Genomic DNA, 21,598 nt, shown 5'->3' with positions numbered 1-21,598 from the left:
GTTTTTGGGAATTTAGAGGATGGCAAAAGAATAATTGGAATACTGTAGACAGCATGCTAACTGTTCAAACTAGGGGCCGTGAGAGCGAGCTCCGTATTATTGGGAGACATAGAGGGAGCCGGCATTTGTAGCTCACCTGTGTTAGTAGTGTTTTAAGAATTTCAAAGTTGTAACTGTTTGTATACATTTTCTTTAGGTATCATCTACCAGTGCATGTAGTTGGCCACCATGCTGTGAGTCCTTACTCCATAGTTTTGCCATTATCTGCTGATTGTTTGGCCTTGAAGCCGGTCTCAGACATGCTGAGAATAGCTTGGAACTTGTCCTGGTATCATGGGAGTGAAAATCTTTTGAAGGAAATGAATTCCGAACCTAAAATCAAAGAGTAAGCTGTTACATTTAGTTGAAAAAGCATTCATATTTAATTAAATAAAAAAAATTTTTTAACGTTTGTTTATTTTTGAGAAAGAGAGAGAGAGAGAGCGAGCTAGAAATACAGACTGCGAGCCAGGGAGGGGCAGGGAGAGAAGGAGACACAGAGTCCTAAGCAGGCTCCAGGCTCCGAGCTGTCAGCATAGAGCCTGACGCAGGACTCGAACTCAAGAACCGTGAGATCGTGACCTGAACCGAAGTCAGACGCTTAACTGACTGAGCCACCCCCAGGCATCCCCATATTTAACTAATTACAAGTAACTAGTTAGGTTTTCTTTTTCTTTTAGGGCAAGTGGCTTTTTTACTTACTATCATCTGATTCTGCTTTTTCACTGAAGATTGTAATTTTTACTCTGTTTTAAAGATTACATGTGTTCATTACTTTTTAAAAACCATCACACAAGGAAATTTAAAAAGTACGTGCTCTGTGCTGTTTTAGAGATTATAGAAAGTTTGGTTAATTAATGGATATAAGTCACTAGGAAAAGTCCTGTGGTTTAGAGTAAAAGTTCAGTATGTATATGTATAAATGTTGTTACCATTATTGTGATGAAGATTACTTTGAATATCCTGATATTCTGATCTGTCAGGACTTTCTTATTTGCATGAAAATTATATTTCTGTAAGCAGGAAAATGTCAATAGAAACCGGATGCTAGTGTAAAACTCTAATATTGACATATATATCAGATTTTCTTTTGGCCATGAGTCAGCCTTTAAAATGGAGATAACTTAGGGGCGCCTGGGTGTCTCCGTCAGTTAGGTGTCCGACTTTGGCTTGGGTCATGATCTCACGGTCCATGAGTTCCAGCCCCGTGTCGTGCTCTGTTCTGACACCTTGGATCCTGGAGCTTGCTTTGGATTCTGTGTCTCCATCTCTCTCTCTCTCTCTCTCTGCTCTTTCTCTGCTCGCACTCTGTCTCTGTGTCTCTCAGAAATAAACGTTAAAAAAAAAACAAAAAACTTAAAAAAAAGTAAAATGATAATATGGAATTTTTTTTGGAGAGAGTTTATAATAAACATAAATGTGAGCTTTTATTTAAATAGCCTTATGTTGCTCTTCCTCTGTTTCTGTTTATTTAGGTGTTCAGACACGTTGAAACTATCCACAGAGGATACCCTTGCTCTGAAGGTGACGCACACAGCTAGTGGCCTGAGGGACTGTCTCCATTCCGTGGTCGAGGCTGCAGCCCACAGGGAAGTGAGGGCTGCCATCACGAGAATGAGTTTTTATCTTCTGAATGACAGATTGTCTTTAAAGAGTGGCACCGGCCCCTGTGGGCTGACCTTGAAGTCCTTGGCCTGGCACACTACACTGAACAGGTCAGTGCATACAGCTCAAGGCCACCAGTTTTGAAGGCCGGGAATGAGTTGTTTTTGGGTTTATCTCCACATCTTTGAAGATAAGAGCACACATTCTTCTCATTACTGTCATTAGAGATATGCTTTCTCTGTAAGAAAGACTCTGTGATTTTTATTATCTGTAATAAATGTCTAACAGTAGCAAAAGAGAAAAATTTCCTGAATCACTGCCTTTTGGAACTAATAATAAACAACACAGTTTTTATATCCTATCATAGAACATTTTGCCATCTTACAAAAGTAGACGATTAGGATAGACCTGGATGAACAAAGTGAATGTTCTGTTCACATTGTAAAAGAGCCGAGACATCAGCGATTGATTAATAGGTTTGGGACACCTGCCATGGGCTGTTTCGTTTTGCTTTTGTTTTGTTCTTAAGAAAATTACCTCATTTTTCTTTTTACTCTGAATTTCATGAAGTTGATTGCCATGTGGAGATCCTTTAGTAGTTATTGGGAAGGCTCTAGCTTATAAATTTAACATGTTTAACTGGTAGCAGATGGCTGCATTTGAAACAAGTAAGACTGACAAGCAGCCATTGCCAGCAGTTTTACATTTTAATCTTCTTGTGGATTTAGTCTCAGATGTATAACTTTCTATTAAACATAACATGTGCCATTTGCAAAATGCGAGGTTAAATGAATTTCCGAAATGTGAACTCGAAATGTATCTCTCACAATTCAGAGGTCTAATTCGCCTTTTCCAGTGGGGTGCTGGGATCAGCTAGTACCTCTGTGAGAGAGCTGGCAGCTGAATTTCAGGATTCTTGTAAGTTAGTTGTTAAAACACAGCCATTCTTAAAAACGAAATTGTATAAATTTACAGTTAAATGTATTATAAGAAGAGTGGAGGTGATGTCATCACTTCCTGATTATTTTACAACCTTTTGCTGATACTTGTGGTCATGCAGTTGTTCCTATCTGTTGTATCTGTGCTGTGGAAATGCCGTGTGCTGGTGTGCGTCTCTCCACAAAGGCGTGATGTGTTGGTGGCTTGCATTCAGTCACGGGGAAAGATTTCCACTCTGGGAATTGGCGAACACAGCAAATCATCCCATTCCTTACCTGGTTGTTAAGTATTTGTCAGCACACCACTTACTGTAAAGAGCTAGAAACCATGAAAATTGTCTGTTTGTATTGTAGGTTTCTACAAGTGCTTCCTGCTTGCACTGAAGATGAGAAACTGCTAATAGACATCATACATTTTTTAAATAAGTTATTGAAGGAACAAAGGAAAAACTCATCAGTAGAACTTCTAAACTGGCTTCTAGAATTACTTCTTAGACATGTAAGTGTTTTTAAGGAATTGAATTTTAGGTTTGACAAATGATTTATTTGTAAAAATTAGTAATGCTATGTAACCAAAAAGTGTGATTTTTTTTTTTTATAGCCCATGTTTTTTAGTAAAGTATTTCCTTAAAACTTTGGAGTAGGGAAGATTTTCTCCAAGAAGAGACATAATTTTGAACTTATAAAGAAGGAAATCTGTAAATATGACTGCATAAAAATGACATGGCAGTGAATAAGACAGAAACCCTGTCCTCATGGAACACATTCTAGTAGAGTGGAGTGGACAGAAAACAAAGATATTCTGCAGGGGCAGCAGTAAGTGTGGTGAGGAAACATAAAATAGGATAAGAGGGCAGAGGTAGGCAGGAGTGGAGATGCTCCATTAGATCCGACAGGCAGAGAAGGCTCCCCCTCTGACTAACATTTGGCCAGAGCACTGAGTTAACTGTCACAGTCAGCCATATAGGTATCTCAGGGAAGAGCATTCTGGCAAGAGAGGAAAAGAAATGCAAAGGCACTTAGTTGTCAGGGCCATGTTTGAAAGGCAACCAGAGGTCAATGTGGCTGCAACAGGATGAATGAAGAATGGTGGTAGGAGATGAGATCAGAAGGATATTCAGACTCAAGCTCAAATAGAGCTTTGTAGGCTGAGGAGCTTAACCTAAATGAGCAAGGAAGCTGGTGGTGGATTTTGAGTGGAAGAGTAACATGATGTGATTTAAATTTGAGAAGATCATAGTAGCAGCTGTCTCCAGAACCGTAGGTGGCATGATGGAAGCTGGGAGGCTGACACTAACCCAGAGGAGGGATGGTAGCAGCTTAGAGTGGTAGCGGGGCCATTGATGGAGAGGGCACTGACACTCACTCGCTCTCTCATACACACACACACACACACACACACACACACACACACACCTGTAGCACTGTGACTAAATGTGGAAATTATGGTCATGGAGTGCTATTTAAATATTATAAAAGATGAAAAGCAGAAATAACTAACAAAAGCTAGGAGATGAAAGGGGTAGATCAGGTAGGAACATAAGTCCAAAATATCATAAACAAGGTTCTATATGTACATGACTCTTTGATGGGATTTTGTATTGTGTTCTTAGATATACCTGTGTTATCTGAAGAACTACATTTTAAAATTATTGCAAGTTTTTTTTTTTTTTTTTTTTTTTTTTTTTTTAAATGTTTATTTAGGGGCGCCTGGGTGGCTCAGTCGGTTAAGCAGCCGACTTCACCTCAGGTCATGATCTCACGGTCCGTGAGTTCAAGCCCCGCGTCGGGCTCTGTGCTGACAGCTCAGAGCCTGGAGCCTGCTTCTGATTCTGTGTCTCCCTCTCTTTCTGCCCCTCTCCCACTCATGCTCTGTCTCTCTCTGTCTCAGAAATAAATAAACATAAAAAAAAAAAAAACCAATAAAAATGTTTATTTATTTTAAGAGAGATAAAGAGTGAGTGAGCATGAGCAGGGTAGGGGCAGAGAGAGAAGGAGAGAGAGAATCCTAAGCAGGCTCTGCACTGTCAACCCAGAGTCCCATGCAAGGCTTCATTCCACAAACTGTGAGATCATGACCCGAACTGAAATCAAGAGTTGGATGCTCAACCAACTAAGCCACCCAGGTGCCCCACAAAGTTTTCTATAATAAACTTTATTTTTAGTATTTTTGTTTGGCCATTTTTTCTTTCAGATTATCTTTATTTTCAATTTGTGTAACTTAGAACAGTTGTCCAGTGGGAGGGCATTAGTTTTGTTGGCTTCTGTATGAATGGCAAGAAATACTTTAAACACAGTTAAAAAGACATGATAAACAGAAAAATATTTCTTTTTTTTTTTTTTTTTTAATTTTTTTTTTTTTTTTCAACGTTTATTTATTTTTGGGACAGAGAGAGACAGAGCATGAACAGGGGAGGGGCAGAAAGAGAGGGAGACACAGAATCGGAAACAGGCTCCAGGCTCTGAGCCATCAGCCCAGAGCCTGACGTGGGGCTCGAACTCCCGGACTGTGAGATCGTGACCTGGCTGAAGTCGGACGCCTAACCGACTGCGCCACCCAGGCGCCCCCAGAAAAATATTTCTAATACAAATGAGAGATGACGGACTAATTCCAGCATCTTAAAGTGCTTAATTGATAAGTGAACCTTAATAATATGATTGAACTCCCAGAGAACATAGACTTACAAATTTTGCTCTCCTGTTGTGTTCTCGAGGATGATTTCAGAGTACCATATTTATTGTACTTTTATATTCTTTAATCGTTTAATTGTTAAAAATATTAAAGTATTTGGAGGCAGTTATTTTATGACCATTTTTAATAAAGCAAAACAGTAAAACCTTATGTCACTATAGTTCCTCTTTCAGCTTTTAGGCATGCTTAAATATTTTAGAGATTGGATATTAAAATATTATTAGAAGAATCTCTATGAAGCTTTTCCTCTAAGGTTTTTTATAAATTGATTTTTGATCTATAAATTTTTTATAACTTCATAATCTTTTTACACTTTTTAAAGGAGAATAACTTCTAAAACAATCTCCTCCTTAGGTTGAAGTTCTTATATTCTGGGAGTTAGGATTGCTTTGGGTTGTGAAAATAGTAGTTATGGTGGGCTTGGGTTTAGCTTCTTTTCCTGAAACTCTGTGCAGTAATTAACGTTTGTTTACTAGACTGTGTACATGGTATGTACAGTGGAAAAATCACTATTCATGCCTATTAAAATATATTTACTAAATTAACTGTAACTAGAGAGTTAAAACTTAATATTTAGGGGTACCTGGGTGGCTCGTTGGTGAAGTGGCTGACTTTGGGGCTCTCAGGTCATGATCTCGTGGTTCGTGGGTTCAAGCCCTGCATCGGGCGCTGTGCTGAAAGCTCAGAGCCTGGAACCTGCTTCCGATTCTGTGTCTCCCTCTCTCTCTGCCCCTCCCCCACTTGTGCTCTGTCAAAAATAAGTAAGCAAAGTGTGAGCAAAATGGACTTAAGCATCCACTGTCAAGACAGCTTGCTCTCTGTCATGCTACAAGGATTAAATTATTAAGTGTTATGTAAAGATGAATGTTCAGAATAAGAGAAGCCTGAAAATGGAAAGTCAGATGCCTTTTAAAGTTTTTCATTTGAAGTGGGTAAAGTAAGTGAGAGATGATTTAAGGTGAGTAAAATAGCATTTCCAAAGGAATTGTTTTGAATGTATGGACATAACATGAAGAGGTATGCAAAAGCAGTGGCAGAAATTGGTAACGTCAGGCAGAATACTTGAGGACTTGATCAGGCAGAAGGATGTGAACAGGAAGTATAAAGAAAATCAGCTAATTAACTGAGGACGATTGAGAACCTTTCTCTTGTGAAAAATCGTCTGTGTGTTTTATCAGAACATTTATTTATTACAAACATTTTAGGCACTTTAGGAATTTATGACATTACTAATTTACATTTTAATGTAATGATAATTTGGTTAATGTATAAAATAACCTAGAAGTGCTGAGTTTGAATACCTTTCTTTTCAGAATGCATTTATTTTTTGAACTTAAATCCAAGTTAGTTAACAGATAGTATAAGAATGGTTTTAGGAATATAATTTAGTGATTCATCACTTACATCTAACACCCAGTGCTCATCCCAACAAGTGTCCTCAATGCCCATCATCCATATAGCCCATCCCCCGACCCACCTCCCCTCCAGCAGCCCTCAGTTTGTTCTATGTAATTAAGAGTCTCTTACGGTTTGGCGCCCTCTGTTTTCATCTTACTTTTGCTTCCCTTCCCCTATGTTCATTTGTTTTGTTTCTTAAATTCCACATATGAGTGAAATCATATGATATTTGTCTTTCTCTGACTTATTTTGCTTAGCATAATACACTCTAGTTCCATCCAATTGTTGCAAATCACAAGATTTCATTCTTTTTGATCGCTGAGTAATTAAATTTATATTTTTTGAAAGTTTATTTTTAGAGAGAGAGCAGAATGCATTTTTTTGATGGAAGTTCATAAAAGTGGAGCCATAATTCTTTAGCGGGGAGGCTATCAGTGCTATACAGCATATGGCTGTCTTTGTTGGCTAACTTTCACAGGCTCATGTGCGCTCAGACTTCATGGAGGACATTGCACATCCCATTGTTGTAGGCTGCTGATGGATGGTAAAGTGGATGTGATGAGTGGTAAAGAAAATGAACCATCCTTGTAGAAATCGTTGCTTTTTGGAGGTCACAGTGACAAAGTTATGACCCACGTAGCTGGTTTAAAATTAGGATTGAACACTGATGTCTAAAGACCAAACCTTCAGGTGTGATTAAGCACTTGAGATCAGTAGGCATCTGTAGAGACTTCTCTTTATTGTACATGAAAAATGGTGATTCATCCTATATTTTAGAAGTGATGTTGCTCAGGTTTACTGAATGTTAATATTAACATGTAAATCAAAGATGTGTTCTAAAGGGAAAAAGTCTCGGCAATTATAAGCGGAAACAAATTATTAACAGATTGAGGTTTTAGGGAAGAACCTTAGTTTTAACATCCTTTATGCATCCTGTACAATATATTAACCTACTAGTCAATAGTTTCTACTTAATTTTTATTTGTATATCAGGATTAATCATTCCTGATAGTAAAATTATATTTTACCAAGATGGAATTTGCATTAAAAACAGCTTGTTGGGGCATGTGGGATGGCTCAGTCAGTTGAGTGCCCTACTTCAGCTCAGGTCACCATCTCACGGTTCTTGAGTTTGAGTCCCACGTCGGGCTCTGTGGTGACTGTTCAGAGCCTGGAGCCTGCTTCAGATCCTGTATCTCCCTCTCTTTCTGCTCCTTCCCCACTTGTCCTCTGTCTGTCTGTCTCTCTGTCTGTCTCTTTCTCTCTGTCTCTCAAAAATAAATAAATAATAGGGTGCCTGAGTAGCTCAGTTTCTTGGGCATCCGACTTTGGCTCAGGTCATGATCTCGTGGTTGTGAGTCCGAGCCCTGTATCGGGCTCTGTGCTGACAGCTCAGGGCCTGGAGCCTGCTTCAGAGTCTGTGTCTCCCCCTGTCTCTGCTCTTCCCCTGTTCATACTCTGTCTCTCTCTATCAAAAATAAACAAACATTAAAAAGAATAAAAAATTTAAAAAATACTTAAAAAACCCCAGCTTTTATCATCCTCAATGGGGCAAAACTGAGAGCTTTCCCCCTGAGATCAGGAACACGACAGGGATGTCCACTCTCACCGCTGTTGTTTAACATAGTGTTGGAAGTTCTAGCATCAGCAATCAGACAAGAAAAGGGAATCGAAGGCATCAAAATTGGCAAAGATGAAGTCAGTCTTTCACTTTTTGCAAATGACATGATATTCATGGAAAACCCGATAGACTCCATCAAAAGTCTGCTAGAACTGATACATGAATTCAGCAAAGTTGCAGGATACAAAATCAATGTACAGAAATCAGTTGCATTCTTATACACTAATAATGAAGCAACAGAAAGACAAATAAAGAAACTGATCCCATTCACAATTGCACCAAGAAGCATAAAATACCTAGGAATAAACCCAACCAAAGATGTAAAAGATCTGTATGCTGAAAACTATAGAAACCTTTTGAAGGAAATTAAAGAAGATACAAGGAAATGGAAAAACATTCCATGCTGATGGATTGGAAGAATAAATATTATTAAAATGGCAATACTACCCAAAGCTATCTACACATTCAATGCAATCCCAATCAAAATTGCACCAGCATTCTTCTCCGAGCTAGAACAAACAATCCTAAAATTTGTATGGAACCACAAAAGACTCTGAATAGCCAAAGTAATATTGAAGAAGAAGACCAAAGTGGGAGGCATCACAATCCCTGACTTTAGCCTCTACTACAAAGCTGTAATCACCAAGACAGCATGGTATTGGCACAAAAACAGACACATAGACCAATGGAATAGAATAGAGACTCCAGAACTGGACTCACAGATGTATGGCCAACTAATCTTTGACAAAACAGGAAAGACTATCCAATGGAAAAAAGACAGTGTCTTTAACAAATGGTGCTGGAAGAACTGGACAGCAACATGCAGAAGGATGAAACTAGACCACTTTCTTACACCATTCACAAAAATAAACTCCAAAAGGATGAAGGACCTGAATGTGAGACAGGAAACCATCAAAACCCTAGAGGAGAAAGCAGGAAAAAACCTCTCTGACCTCAGCCGCAGCAATTTCCTACTTGACACATCCCCAAAGGCAAGGGAATTAAAAGCAAAAATGAACTATTGAGACCTCATGAAGATAAAAAGCTTCTGCACTGCAAAGGAAACAACAACACTAAAAGGCAACCAATGGAATGGGAAAAGATATTTGCAAATATATATCAGACAGAGGGCTAGTATCCAAAATCTATAAAGAGCTCACCAAACTCCACACCCGAAAAACAAATAAGCCAGTGAAGAAATGGGCAGAAAACATGAATAGACACTTCTCTAAAGAAGACATCCAGATGGCCAACCAGCACATGGAAAGATGCTCAACGTCACTCCTCATCAGGGAAATACAAATCAAAACCACATTGAGATACCACCTCACGCCAGTCAGAGTGGCTAAAATGAACAAATCAGGAGACTATAGATGCTGGAGAGGATGCGGAGAAATGGGAACCCTCTTGCACTGTTGGTGGGAATGCAAGCTGGTGCAGCCGCTCTGGAAAACAGTGTGGAGGTTCCTCAAAAAATTAAAAATAGATCTACCCTATGACCCAGCAATAGCACTGCTAGGAATTTACCCAAGGGATACAGGAGTGCTGATGCATAGGGGCACTTGTACCCCAATGTTTATAGCAGCACTTTCAACAATAGCCAAATTATGGAAAGAGCCTAAATGTCCATCAACTGATGAATGGATAAAGAAATTGTGGTTTGTATACACAATGGAATACTACTTGGCAATGAGAAAGAATGAAATCTGGCCTTTTGTAGCAACGTAGATGGAACTGGAGAGTGTTATGCTAAGTGAAATAAGCCATACAGAGAAATACAGACACCATATGTTTTGACTCTTATGTGGATCCTGAGAAACTTAACGGAAGACCATGAGGGAGGAGAAGGGGCAAAAAAGTCAGAGAGGGAGGGAGCCAAACCATAAGAGACTCTTAAAAACTGAGAATAAACTGAGGGTTGATGGGGGGTGGGAGGGAGGGGAGGGTGGGTGATGGGTATTGAGGAGGGCACCTTTTGGGATGAGCCCTGGGTGTTGTATGGAAACTAGTTTGACAATAAATTTCATATTAAAAAAATAAAAAAAACACTTTGATATTATGGAAATTAAAATTTACTGTGTCAAAAAAAAAAAAAAAACCAAACCCAGGTTTGTTCATCTTGTCAGTATTTATCAGAGTTGGAGGAAAGGTGGGTGTAATTCAGCCTTTGGTTATTTGGAGCTGAGAATACTATAGTATATATATTTATTTTTATGACTTACTAAATGTGTATCTTGATTGTTTTATTCCTATATAAAATGTAGAAGTTATAGTTATGTATTATGTAATTTTATTTGATCCAAATGAGGTACTTCTTGTTCAGGATGAAAGGAAAAGATGAAAAGACAAAATGCTCTTTAGGTATGGAACATAGTAAAGTAAGTTAAAAGAAAACATCTGTTACCAATACTTTCTAAAGTCCCACAGGTATATTATTCAAAAAAATGTTTATTTATTTTGAGAGAGAGAGCATGAGCTGGGGAGGGGCAGAGAGAGAAGGAGACAGAGAGAATCCCAAGCTCAGTGTGGACCTCGATGTAGGGCTTGATCCCACGACCGTGAGATCATGACCTGAGCCGCAATCTAGAGTTAGACGCTTAACTGACCGAGCCACCCAGGCACCCGTCACAGTTGTATTATTTATAATTCTGTGTACTTGATTGAAGTATATGGTACATAGTACGTAATATAAACAACTTAGAATTTTCTTCCCATTTAAAAAAAATTTTTTCCCCCAAAAGAATGCAGTTATTTTTTGAGTTCTTTAGGTGAAGGATTTCATAACAATACCAATTACATTTTATCTCTTCTTTTATGTTGTAATATGCAGTATTGATGTGATGTAATACAGGGAACAGGATATTAACCATATTTGAAGTTAGATGATTCTCAGGTTGAATCCTTGCTTTGTTCATTTGTATGACTTTGGACAAGTTACGTAACCTCTTTATAAACCTGTTTGCCCATCTGTAAAATAAGAAAACGCCCATCTTCTAGCTTCATCAAAAAATTAAATGGAGGAATCTTGTTTTCTTTGATTAATAACTATTCCAGCTGTCTTTAATGCTGTTGGTTAATGTAACATTTTCTGTTCTTAGTATTATTAAAAATAACCCTGTGACATTTCTTTAGTTACATTTTTTCAAAGTTGGGAAACAAGAAAAAATTTAAATAATACTAGTTTTATTTCTCAGCCTATCAAATCGGCAAAGATGACAGCAGTAATAATACTCAGCATTGGCTTGAATGCTGTGATCTTCTCCCACCCTGCATCGTCATGTCTATTGGTGCATGTTTTGTAGAGACAATTTGGCAATATATGTTGAAAACATTAAAACTGTTAAAACTATTTTGATTTAGTAATATCATAGCTTGGAATTCATACACCAGATACAATCTGAGTTGAACACCCTGCTGCACATCTCCATGAAATTAAAAATCACTGATGATTTAGTAGTTGGTGTGGAAATCCTTATGATTGAAAAATAATCAGATATTAAAATATTGTGTTTGAAGAAATACTGATAACATTATGTTTATTATTTTTTTATTTTTATTTAAAAAAATTTAAATATTTATTCTTGAGAGAGAGAGAGAGACAGCCAGAGCACGAGGGGGAGAGGGCACATAGAGAGGGAGACACAGACTCTGAAGCAGGCTCCAGGCTCTGAGCTGTCAGCACAGAGCCTGATGTGGGGCTTGAACTCACAAACTGTGAGATCATGACCTGAGCTGAAGTCGGAAGCTTACCCAACTGAGCCACCAAGGTGCCCCTGTTTTTTAATTATTTTTTTAATGTTTATTTATTTTTGAGAGACAGAGTATGAGTGGGGGAGGGGCATAGGGAGAGAGGGAGACACAGAATCCAAAGCAGGCTCTGGGCTCTGAGCTGTCCTGACTTGGGGCTCAAACCCACGAACCGCGAGACCATGACCTGAGCCGAAGTCAGATGCTTAACAGACTGAGCGCCCCAGGTTCCCCAACATCATGTTTAAAAAGGGGTTATTATAGCGGATTTTTTCACTTGGTCTCAGTTTTGTTAAAAATACAGAATTAGAATTCTGTTTATGTTTATTCTCCCACAATGAGGATAGTATACAGCAGTCTACTCATAGCAGCTATCTCTGTGAAGTGTGATCATGGGGTTTTTGTTTTTCTCATTGTGCTTCTTTATATTTTCCTCAGTTTTCTGTAATAGATGTGCTGTTCTTCTGTTGAGATAACATATGAAGCACCTTTTGAGTTTAGAGCATCTCTACTAATGCACTAGAGACCCGTAGCTACAGGTTAGGTAATATAACTCTTAGGTAATCCAGAATGTGATTTGCAACAAAAATCTTTATAGGAACAACATACAGCTCAATTAGAGAATAAACGTGTTTTTTTTAATATTATTGTTTAGAGTCCAAACCCACTGTTAGACCTGCTGGTTCTGACGGAGTCACAAGCACGAGAGGAAACAGATGACATCCGGACCGCTGTCAGGCAACAAGTGCAGAAAGAACTGATTGCTCTTTTCAATACCTTGCTGCTCAGTTTCATGGCAGTTACTGACAGGTACCATTTGTGTTGTTGAAGGTTCGGGGACATTCATGTAGAAACTAGTTTCGTTTTGATTTCCAAAGAGTCTTACTTGCTTACTGGTTTCAAATTGAGGAAGCAAGACTTCAGTAGTAATCAGTTGTGGTCTGTTTGTTTTCATTTCAATGAAGTCTCTTGTATAGCCTGATTTTAATTTCATACACACACACACACATACACACACACACACACTCACACTCACACTCACACTCTCTCTCTCTCTCTCTCACACATACACACACAGTATTTTACTGTCTCTTGGTCCTCTCTTAATTCTCTATACATGTATCTGAGCAATCATACCCATTTCTGTGACTTTATGACTTTTTTTTTAACTACATAGATGATTTTCCAATGTGTGTCTATAATTCTGACTTAAAATTTTTTTAATTAGATAAAATTTACTATCTTAACCATTTTAAAGTATACAATTGAATCGTTTTGGTATGTGTACAATGTTGTTCAACTGTCACCATTTAATTCTTTCTTTTCATTACTCTGAAAAGAAACTTTGTACCCTTACCCAAGCCTGTGGCAACCGAGCACTAATTTTTGTCTCTCTGGGAATTTACTTATTCTGTACATTTTATATGAATGGAATCAGACATATATGATCTTTTGTGTCTGATTTCGCATCACGCTTTCAAGCTCCATCCATATTCTAGTGCATATCAGTGCTCATTGCTTCCTATGACTGAACAGTAGTCCATGTACAGATAGACCACATTTTGTTTATCCATTCATCTGGTGGTGGACATTTGAGTTGTTTCTACCTTTGAGTATTGTGAATAATGCAGCTTTGAACATTTACATACAAGTTTTTGTGTGAACGCATGTTTTTAGTTCCCCCGTATACACCTATGACTGGACTTGCTGGCTCATGTGGTTACTCTGTGATTATTTTCTTGAAGGAGTGCCAAACTCTTTTCCATAGCAGCTACACCATTTTACATTCCCACTGGCAATGTATAAGTCTTCTAATTTCTCTATGTCCTCTGTAACACTTCTTCTTATGGCCATCCTAGTGGTAGAAACTGGAATCATTTTGGTTTTGATTTTATTTCCCTCATGAAAAATGATGTTGAGCATCCTTTCCTGTGCTTACTGGTTATTTGTATATCTTCTTTGGAAAAATGTGTATTCAAGTCTTTTTGCCTATTTTTGCATTGGGTTGTTTGTTTTTTTGTTGTTGAGCTGTCTTTTTATATATTCTGGACATCAATATCGTATCAAATATGGGGCACCGGGGTGGCTCAGTCGGCTTAGGGTCCGACTTTGGCTCAGGTCATGATCTCACAATTTGTGGGTTTGAGCCCTGCGTCAGGCTCTGTGCTGACAGCTCAGAGCCTAGAGCCTGGAGCTTGCTTCACATTCTGGTCTCCTCTCTCTGTTCCTCCCCTGCTCACGCTGTTTCTCTTTCTCTCTCTCAATAATAAATAAAGATTAAATTTTTTTTTTTAAATATCGTATCAAATATGATTTGCAAATTTTTCTCCCATTCTGTAGGTTATGTTTTCACTTTTTGGGTAGTGTCCTTTGATGTTTAAAAGTTTTCTATTTGATGAGGTCTTCTTATGCTGCGATCCCAAGTCTCTGCTGGAGGGAAAGACCTGATCCCCCACACATAACATTTGAAACAAACCAAAGTGTCAAATACCCCTAATTCAATTCAACACCTGACTAGATCTGAAAGCCATTTCTATGAGAAACTATTACGTAATTTGCCCTCAATAACTTTTTTTTTAAACATTTTATTTTTAAGTAATCTTTATACACAATGTGGGTCTGAAACTCACAACCCTGAGATCAAGAGTCATATACTCTACCAACTGAGCCAGCCAGGTGCCCCTCAGTAACTCTTGGATGCAAAGGTTTGACATACAGTCACAAATGAGGAGAACTATAAAGAAGTAGGAAAATGTCTCCTGTAGTTCAGAGAAAAATATCATTAGAAATAGACCCACAGATGTCAACTATTACAGGAACTTTATTCTTATGTTATTATAATATATATTATAATATTATATCATAATTATAATATAACTTATAGTATAAATAATATAATATAAATGTAATTATGTTATATAATATAAATTATTACTACAAATAATATTTTATGTTTTAAAGTTTATTTTGAGAGGGAGAGGATGAGTGGGGGAGGGGCAAGGAGGGAAGGAGACAGAATCTCAAGCAGGCTGTCAGCACAGAGCCTGACATGGGGCTTGAACTCAGGAACCATGAGATCATGACTTGAGCCGAAATCAAGTTGGATACTTAACTGACTCAACTACCCAGGCACCCCTAAGTAATATTTTAAATATAAATATAATATATGTTAGATGAAAATATGGGCAATATTGGTAAAACTATGGAGAATATCAATAGCAGAGAAATGGAGACTACAGTTTTTCAAGTAAAAAATTCATCGCATGGGCTTAATAGTGGGCTAGACACAGTATAAAAGAGGATTAGTAAATTTAGAATACAAGTCAATAAAAATTTCACTAGAGAGGGTCGCCTAGGAACCTTCTGAGGTGATGAGAATGTTTTATATGTTGTGATGCTTGGTGGTTGCATGATTATATACATACATAAATTATGTCGTGTATCTATAAGATCCGTGAGTTTTACTATGTACATTGATACCTTATTAAAGTGCTGAAGACAAAAACAGTGAATCCATTGATGGTAGATTCTGTGCAGTTAGACCTGTAATGTGTATAGAATCTCCTGGGGGACTTGTTAAAATATTATCAGCAGCTCAGGAATGTACATATTAGGCAAGCACCATAGGTAGTCCTTGGGCTAGACTTTGAGAAACAGCGCTGTGGACTGTTCTTGGATGTTGAGAGGAACTTGCGTGGTTATGAGACAAACTGGGTGTGGAGCTTGGGGAATGTTCACAGGGACTAGGAGAGGGAACTGGTGGCGGTTGAACTGGGATTGGTTAGATATTTGCAGCGGCACTATTTCCTTTCGTAGTTTTCTTTTGCAAGCGTTAAGAGGGGCAGAAAATGAGAATGACTGGTATGTTAATTTAAAGAACAGAAGAACATTTTTTAATACTGTTGATTAGATTATAGTTGATTCTTGCACAGCACAGGTTTGAACTATGTGGGTCTATTTATACCCGGATTTTTTTGAATAAATACAGTATAGTACTTTTATGATTTTCTTGATAATATTTTCCTTTACCGGGACAACTGGCAGGCTCAGTCAGTAGAGCATGAAGCTCTTGATCTCAGGGTTTTGAGTTCAGGCCCCACATTGGGCATAGAGTTTACTTAAAAAAAAAAAATAATAATAATGTTTTCTTTCCGCTAGCTTGCCTTTTTGTAAGAATACAGAGTATTATAACAGAAAACATACAAAATGTGTGTTAATTGACTGTTTTATGTTAATTGACTGTTTATGGCTTCTGGTCAACAGTTTGCTATTAGTTGAGTTTTTGGAGAGTCACAAAGTATATGAGGATTTTTGACGGCACATGGGGTTAGTGCCTCTAACTGTACTTTGTTGTTGGTCAGCTGTACTTTGCTGTTGACCTGTGGGAAATATGAATTTATACAAATAACTTTTAGGCTTTGTTGCAAGTTATATGTGTTTCTAAAACTTTAAAAGCACTTGGATGTCAGGTGTATAAGAATTATGATCTTTAAAAATCATTCAACTATACTGATAATACTGTAATTCAACTACACACATATGATACTGTAATACTGTAATATGTAAAAACATAGTAGTCATCAGTTTTGGAGTCTAAAAATCTGTATAACTGAGGAAATTTCAGATTTTATTCAAGCTTTGTCACATGCTGATACTTCTCCCAGGAATTTCATCTTTGGATCTTTGCCTACCTATTAGTTTCAGGGATTTTGTTTCCTAAAAAAAAATGTTCTCTTGATTGTTTCATGTAAATTATGTGTCAAACTCATTAAAACCTTTTATTTTAGCTTTCTGGGGAAAACAATTTCAGCTAATTAAAAATTCAATTTTTGAATGATTCCACATGATTAAAAGTATAGGTTTAATATATGCCAATTTAACTCATTTAAAGTATGCATTTAATTTTCCATTCTAATTTTTGGTTTTATTTTTGGGTACCAATACCAATATCACTTATCTCTTTTTCAGTGTAATTGTTACTGGTCTTTCACCTCATATTTTAACTATGTTTTCCTTGAAAAGCCTTGTTTTGAGACCACCATTTCTCCTGGTTCGTATTTTTCTGACATACTAAGTTGTTAGTAACTCTCTGCCATCAGTAAGTTAACCCATTAGCCCATCACACTTGTTCTCTTGTTGATTTTTTTCTTCCTTGCTTTACATACACAGGAAATGCTTGGAACTTCTTCACGTTTTCCAGACACAGCTGGCCCTGAGACTGCTCCAGAGCCTGAGAGTCACTGATGCCCCTCACTTCTATGGCCTGCCTTCCCTCGAGAGGACCTTACGAGGGATGGCTCACCTCACGGCATCTCCGGGATGGAGCTCACACTCTCCTCTCACAAAGCCATTTGAAATTTGTGTCAAGTACTTGTCAGGTCTTCTTGAAGTAAGTGAAAATAACCAGTGACTGTAACTAAATAGTAACAACCCCAAAGAATAGCTATTTACTGTTTATTGATCATTCCCATTGTGCCAGGCATGGTGTTTTTTTTATTTAAAAAAAAATTTTTTTTATGTTTATTCATTTTTGAAAGACCGAGAGAGACAGAGCACAAGCAGGGGTGGGGCGGAGAGAGAGGGGGACACAGAATCTGAGGCAGGCTCCAAGCTTTCCGCACAGAGCCTCGAACTCACGAACTGTGAGATCATGACCTGAGCCGAAGTCAGATGCTCAACCAACTGAGCCACCCAGGCGCCCCTATGCCGGGCACAGTGTTAGGTGCGTTCTGTGTATCAGTATATTTAATGTAGATTATTCTGCAGTATTCCTGTGACTCATTATAATGTGTTAAGTGTTTTAATGATTTTTATTAATAAATATGTAAGATCACTTTTAGAGTACACTCATTTTCAAGAAGAATAAACTAAGGCTTACATTTAAGTCCCCTCATTAGGTAATATATTCACTTATGTTGTCTATCCTTTTTATCTGTGAAATACAGCACATATGTGGAGATTACACAGAACATACATAGCTCAGGCATCACATAGTGAACCTGCCTGATCCAGGCATTGCCAGCACCCAGGGAACATTTGCCATCACCCTTTTTGAGCTCTTCTCTCCTGAAAGGTAGTTGTTACTTTGAGTTGATGGTAATCATTCTTTACTTTTCTTGGTAATCTTACCACTTAATTATGCGTACATGTTTGCAACAATTCCTGATTTTTTAAGTTTTGTAAAATGGAATCATATGACTGCTTTCTGTCATCAGTATGCTTCTGAGACTTGTTCATCCTGCTTCCTGTAGGTAGAGTTAGTTTACTTGTCCAGCGTTCACTACGCTACAGTGTTGAAAGATATTTTGGTTTTTTTATTTTAATGGAGAGCCATTTTGGATCCTGCTTCAATGAATATTCTTGTCTCTCAGTGAAAATGAATTTTTGATAGTTGATTTTCTAACTATTGTTGAATGTGTAGAAGTGTACTCAGTTTTTATATATGAGCCATCTACCCAGCAATCCTTATTTCCAAACTCAAAGGAAAGGCCTTTAATTTTTCACCTCTCACTATGCTGTTTATGGTAGTTTTTTTCAATTAAGTAAAGAAAAGTAAGTTTTCTTTTAGTCTTGCTTTACCAAGGTGTTTTTTTTTTTTAATAGCAAGTGTATAATGCTTTTTCTGTATCTTTTAAGATAAACATGATTTTTTTTCCCCTGTATTCCATTAAGGTGATGGATTAGATTGATTCATTTAAAAATTTTAAACATCCTTGCACTTCTGGGAGAATTTCAACTTAGGTTGTGATGTACTATTCCTTTTATATATTAACAGATTTAGTTTGTTAATGTTTTTAGAATTCTACCAATTTTCTTACGCAGAAAATGGTTTTATAATGACTGCATCTGTCTTCTTTCTCAGGAAACTTTTGTCAGGTTTTAATATCAAAATTAGTCCATCTTTATATGTATAAATTATTTTTATGTAACTCTTATTTCTTTTTGAAATAGTTGATGGGAATTGGTGGTATTTAATGCTTAAATGTCTAGTACAATTTGATGATGAAGCAATTCAGACCTGGAGTTTTCTTTTGGGAAAGATTGTAAATGAATTGAATTTTTTAAATCTAGAATTTTGAGATTTTTAATTTTTGGTGTAAGTTATGTTTTTCTAGTATTTTATCTAAAGTTTTGAATTCCTAGCCCTAAGATTATTCATCAAATCATCTTATTCTTTAAATGTCTGTCAGATCTAGAGGGAGGTCCCATTTCATTCGAGGTATTAAACTATTCTTTCCTCTAGTTCTCTTGATTGGTCTTACTGTGTGTTTGTATGTTTTATTATTATCATTCTTTTCAAAGAATGAACGGTGGACTTTGTTGATCCTCCCTTTAATGTTTTACCCCATTTCATTAATTTCTCTTTAAGCTTATTTCTTTCTCCTTTTGTTTTAATTTGTGGCTTTTTTGGGATAGTCTTATTTCACTGATTTTTTAAAAATCTATTCTCAAGTATTTTTAGCTCTAATTACCTTCTAGGCATGGCCTTAACATTATCTCACACGTTCTGATATGCCCCATTTTCATCATTTGGGTCAGTATAGTTTTAGTATGATGTCATAAATATAGCAATGATGTAGTTCTACATAGTCCTGTTAGAGAAGAGCTTCCCCAGGGTTCCCTGCCAGCCTTGCATTTTATGCACGCCGTCCACAGAGGCAAGGCCTAATCACAGCTTATCTAAGTCTTGCAGAGCTTCCTCTGATCCTTCTGGAACATGAGAACATGGGAGGCTTGTGAGGAACTGCTACAAGACTGTTTCTTACTTGCTTCACTCTTCCTGGGATGTCTGTCACGAGCCTGTTTCTTACTACCTCCTGGGTTCTGATGAGTGAGGCTTTCTGCCTCAGTTCCCTTGCAGGATAGCTGCAGGCTGTAAGCAGCTCGGCTGCAGCGGGGCCTGGGCTCCTCCGCAGAGTGCCCTGCTATCTGCATTGCTGTCATCTGGCCCCCCTGTTTCAGTGTCACCCTGCGAAAGAGACTGGGAGCTGGCTCTTTGGCTACTATTGCTTTTGTTTTTAACGTTAAGTAATAACCTGTCTGAATCTAAAAATGACTCATTGTTTCCTTATTGACCAAATCTGTCAGCATTGCTTGTCTTGAAAGGCTCGGTGATAGTCAAGGTTGAATGATAGTCAGAGGTTGGGCTCTTTAACTGTATTAGGACGTCGGCAAAGGCTCTTCGAGGAGGCAGTGTTAGATTTTCAGAGATGAATGATTGATATCATGGGCATTCTAGACATGGGATGCTTCGACCAACTTGTATCCATAACTTCCTATTTTTTTTTTTTTTTTTTTTTTTGGAACGCACTTGCCAGTATTTAATGAACCTTCTTCCATGTGGCTTCAGGCCTTCATGCTGACAGGCTGTTTGGGGAGCTTGCCCTTCCCCCAGACTTTGCAGTAGCCCCCTCGCACCACATCGGTTATGGGAGCAGCTCCCGTCTTGTTTTTGGCAGCATTTGCCTGTGTCTGCTCACTGACCAACGTCCAAGGTTTATCGAGGTTGACAGTTGGGCAGAAGCTCTGGCTCCTCTTTAAGTGGTAATGCCTCGTGCCAACCGAATGATATTTGTTGATGTGGATCCTGTGGAGATGCCACCAGCATTCCCCTGGTCTCCGGGGTGCTTCCGGTGCTTGCTGATGCAACCGTGGCCGTGGCTCACGTGGCCCCGAAGTTTCTGGGTCTTCCCTAGTCTGGATGGCATGTCAGCAGCCATTCCTCTTTATGCTGTGTGCTCCCACCTGCAGTCACACAGTCTGCCTGCCACCAGCTACTGCTTTAAAAGCTGAAACCTTACAACCCAAAGCTCTCTATCAAGTGCATAAGGAGTTTTGTAATCTTGCATTTTGAATCTTATATCAGTTTTATTTTTCCCCCCCACATCTCTGAAGTTTCAGTTTTATTTGGCCCATTTCACTAAATAAAACGTATTTATTTATTTATTTATTTATTTATTTTTAACGTTTATTTATTTTTGAGACAGAGAGAGACAGAGCATGAACAGGGGAGGGGCAGAGAGAGAGAGGGAGACACAGACTCTGAAACAGGCTCCAGGCTCTGAGCTGTCAGCACAGAGCCCGACGCGGGGCTCGAACTCATGGACCGTGAGATCATGACCTGAGCTGAAGTCGGACGCTTAACCGACCGAGCCACCCAGGCGCCCCAATAAAACTTATTTTAAAAGTCTATTTCTTCCTATAATATCTTCTCTTTTCAGATGGCAGTCTGTATACAGAGTTTAAGATCTCTCTTATTCATTTACCCTCCTTTAGGAAGTCTTTTCTTATCTTCCAGACATACACACTCAGGGAAGAGTGACCGGCCTCTTCCTAGGTTGTATACCTGTAACAGTTTATATATGCCATTATTATGGTGCTTAAGACATTGTATCTCTATTTTGTTTTACACGTTGATCTGTTGTTAGACTGTAAGCTTGTGGGAATCACCTTTGTATCATTTCCACTAACCCATAGCTTCCCATTATCCTAACATAGTGATTGGCACATATTGTTGAAATAACAACTAATTTAATTTATATGTATCTTACATGTGGT

General features: G+C 38.0%; 1 protein-coding gene and 1 pseudogene across 5 annotated transcripts in view; one reads left to right on the top strand and one right to left on the bottom strand.

The window, feature by feature from the left end:
- The window catches only part of RTTN (rotatin), a 188,611-nt gene that overhangs the window by 90,568 nt on the left and 76,445 nt on the right, over positions 1-21,598 (top strand). For all 5 annotated transcript variants that reach the window (XM_047828310.1, XM_047828308.1, XM_047828307.1 and 2 more), the window contains 5 exons: positions 197-385; positions 1,515-1,754; positions 2,937-3,081; positions 12,696-12,850; positions 17,210-17,429. In XM_047828310.1, the coding sequence (XP_047684266.1) occupies positions 197-385; positions 1,515-1,754; positions 2,937-3,081; positions 12,696-12,850; positions 17,210-17,429 (949 nt within the window). The remainder of the gene's footprint in view (positions 1-196; positions 386-1,514; positions 1,755-2,936; positions 3,082-12,695; positions 12,851-17,209; positions 17,430-21,598) is intronic.
- On the bottom strand, positions 20,241-20,748 carry LOC125149407 (60S ribosomal protein L27a-like; annotated as a pseudogene).

The sequence above is a fragment of the Prionailurus viverrinus genome, chromosome D3, assembly GCF_022837055.1.
Source record: "Prionailurus viverrinus isolate Anna chromosome D3, UM_Priviv_1.0, whole genome shotgun sequence".
In the NCBI taxonomy this organism is placed as follows: domain Eukaryota; kingdom Metazoa; phylum Chordata; class Mammalia; order Carnivora; family Felidae; genus Prionailurus; species Prionailurus viverrinus.
This window is presented reverse-complemented; position numbering and strand designations above follow the sequence as displayed.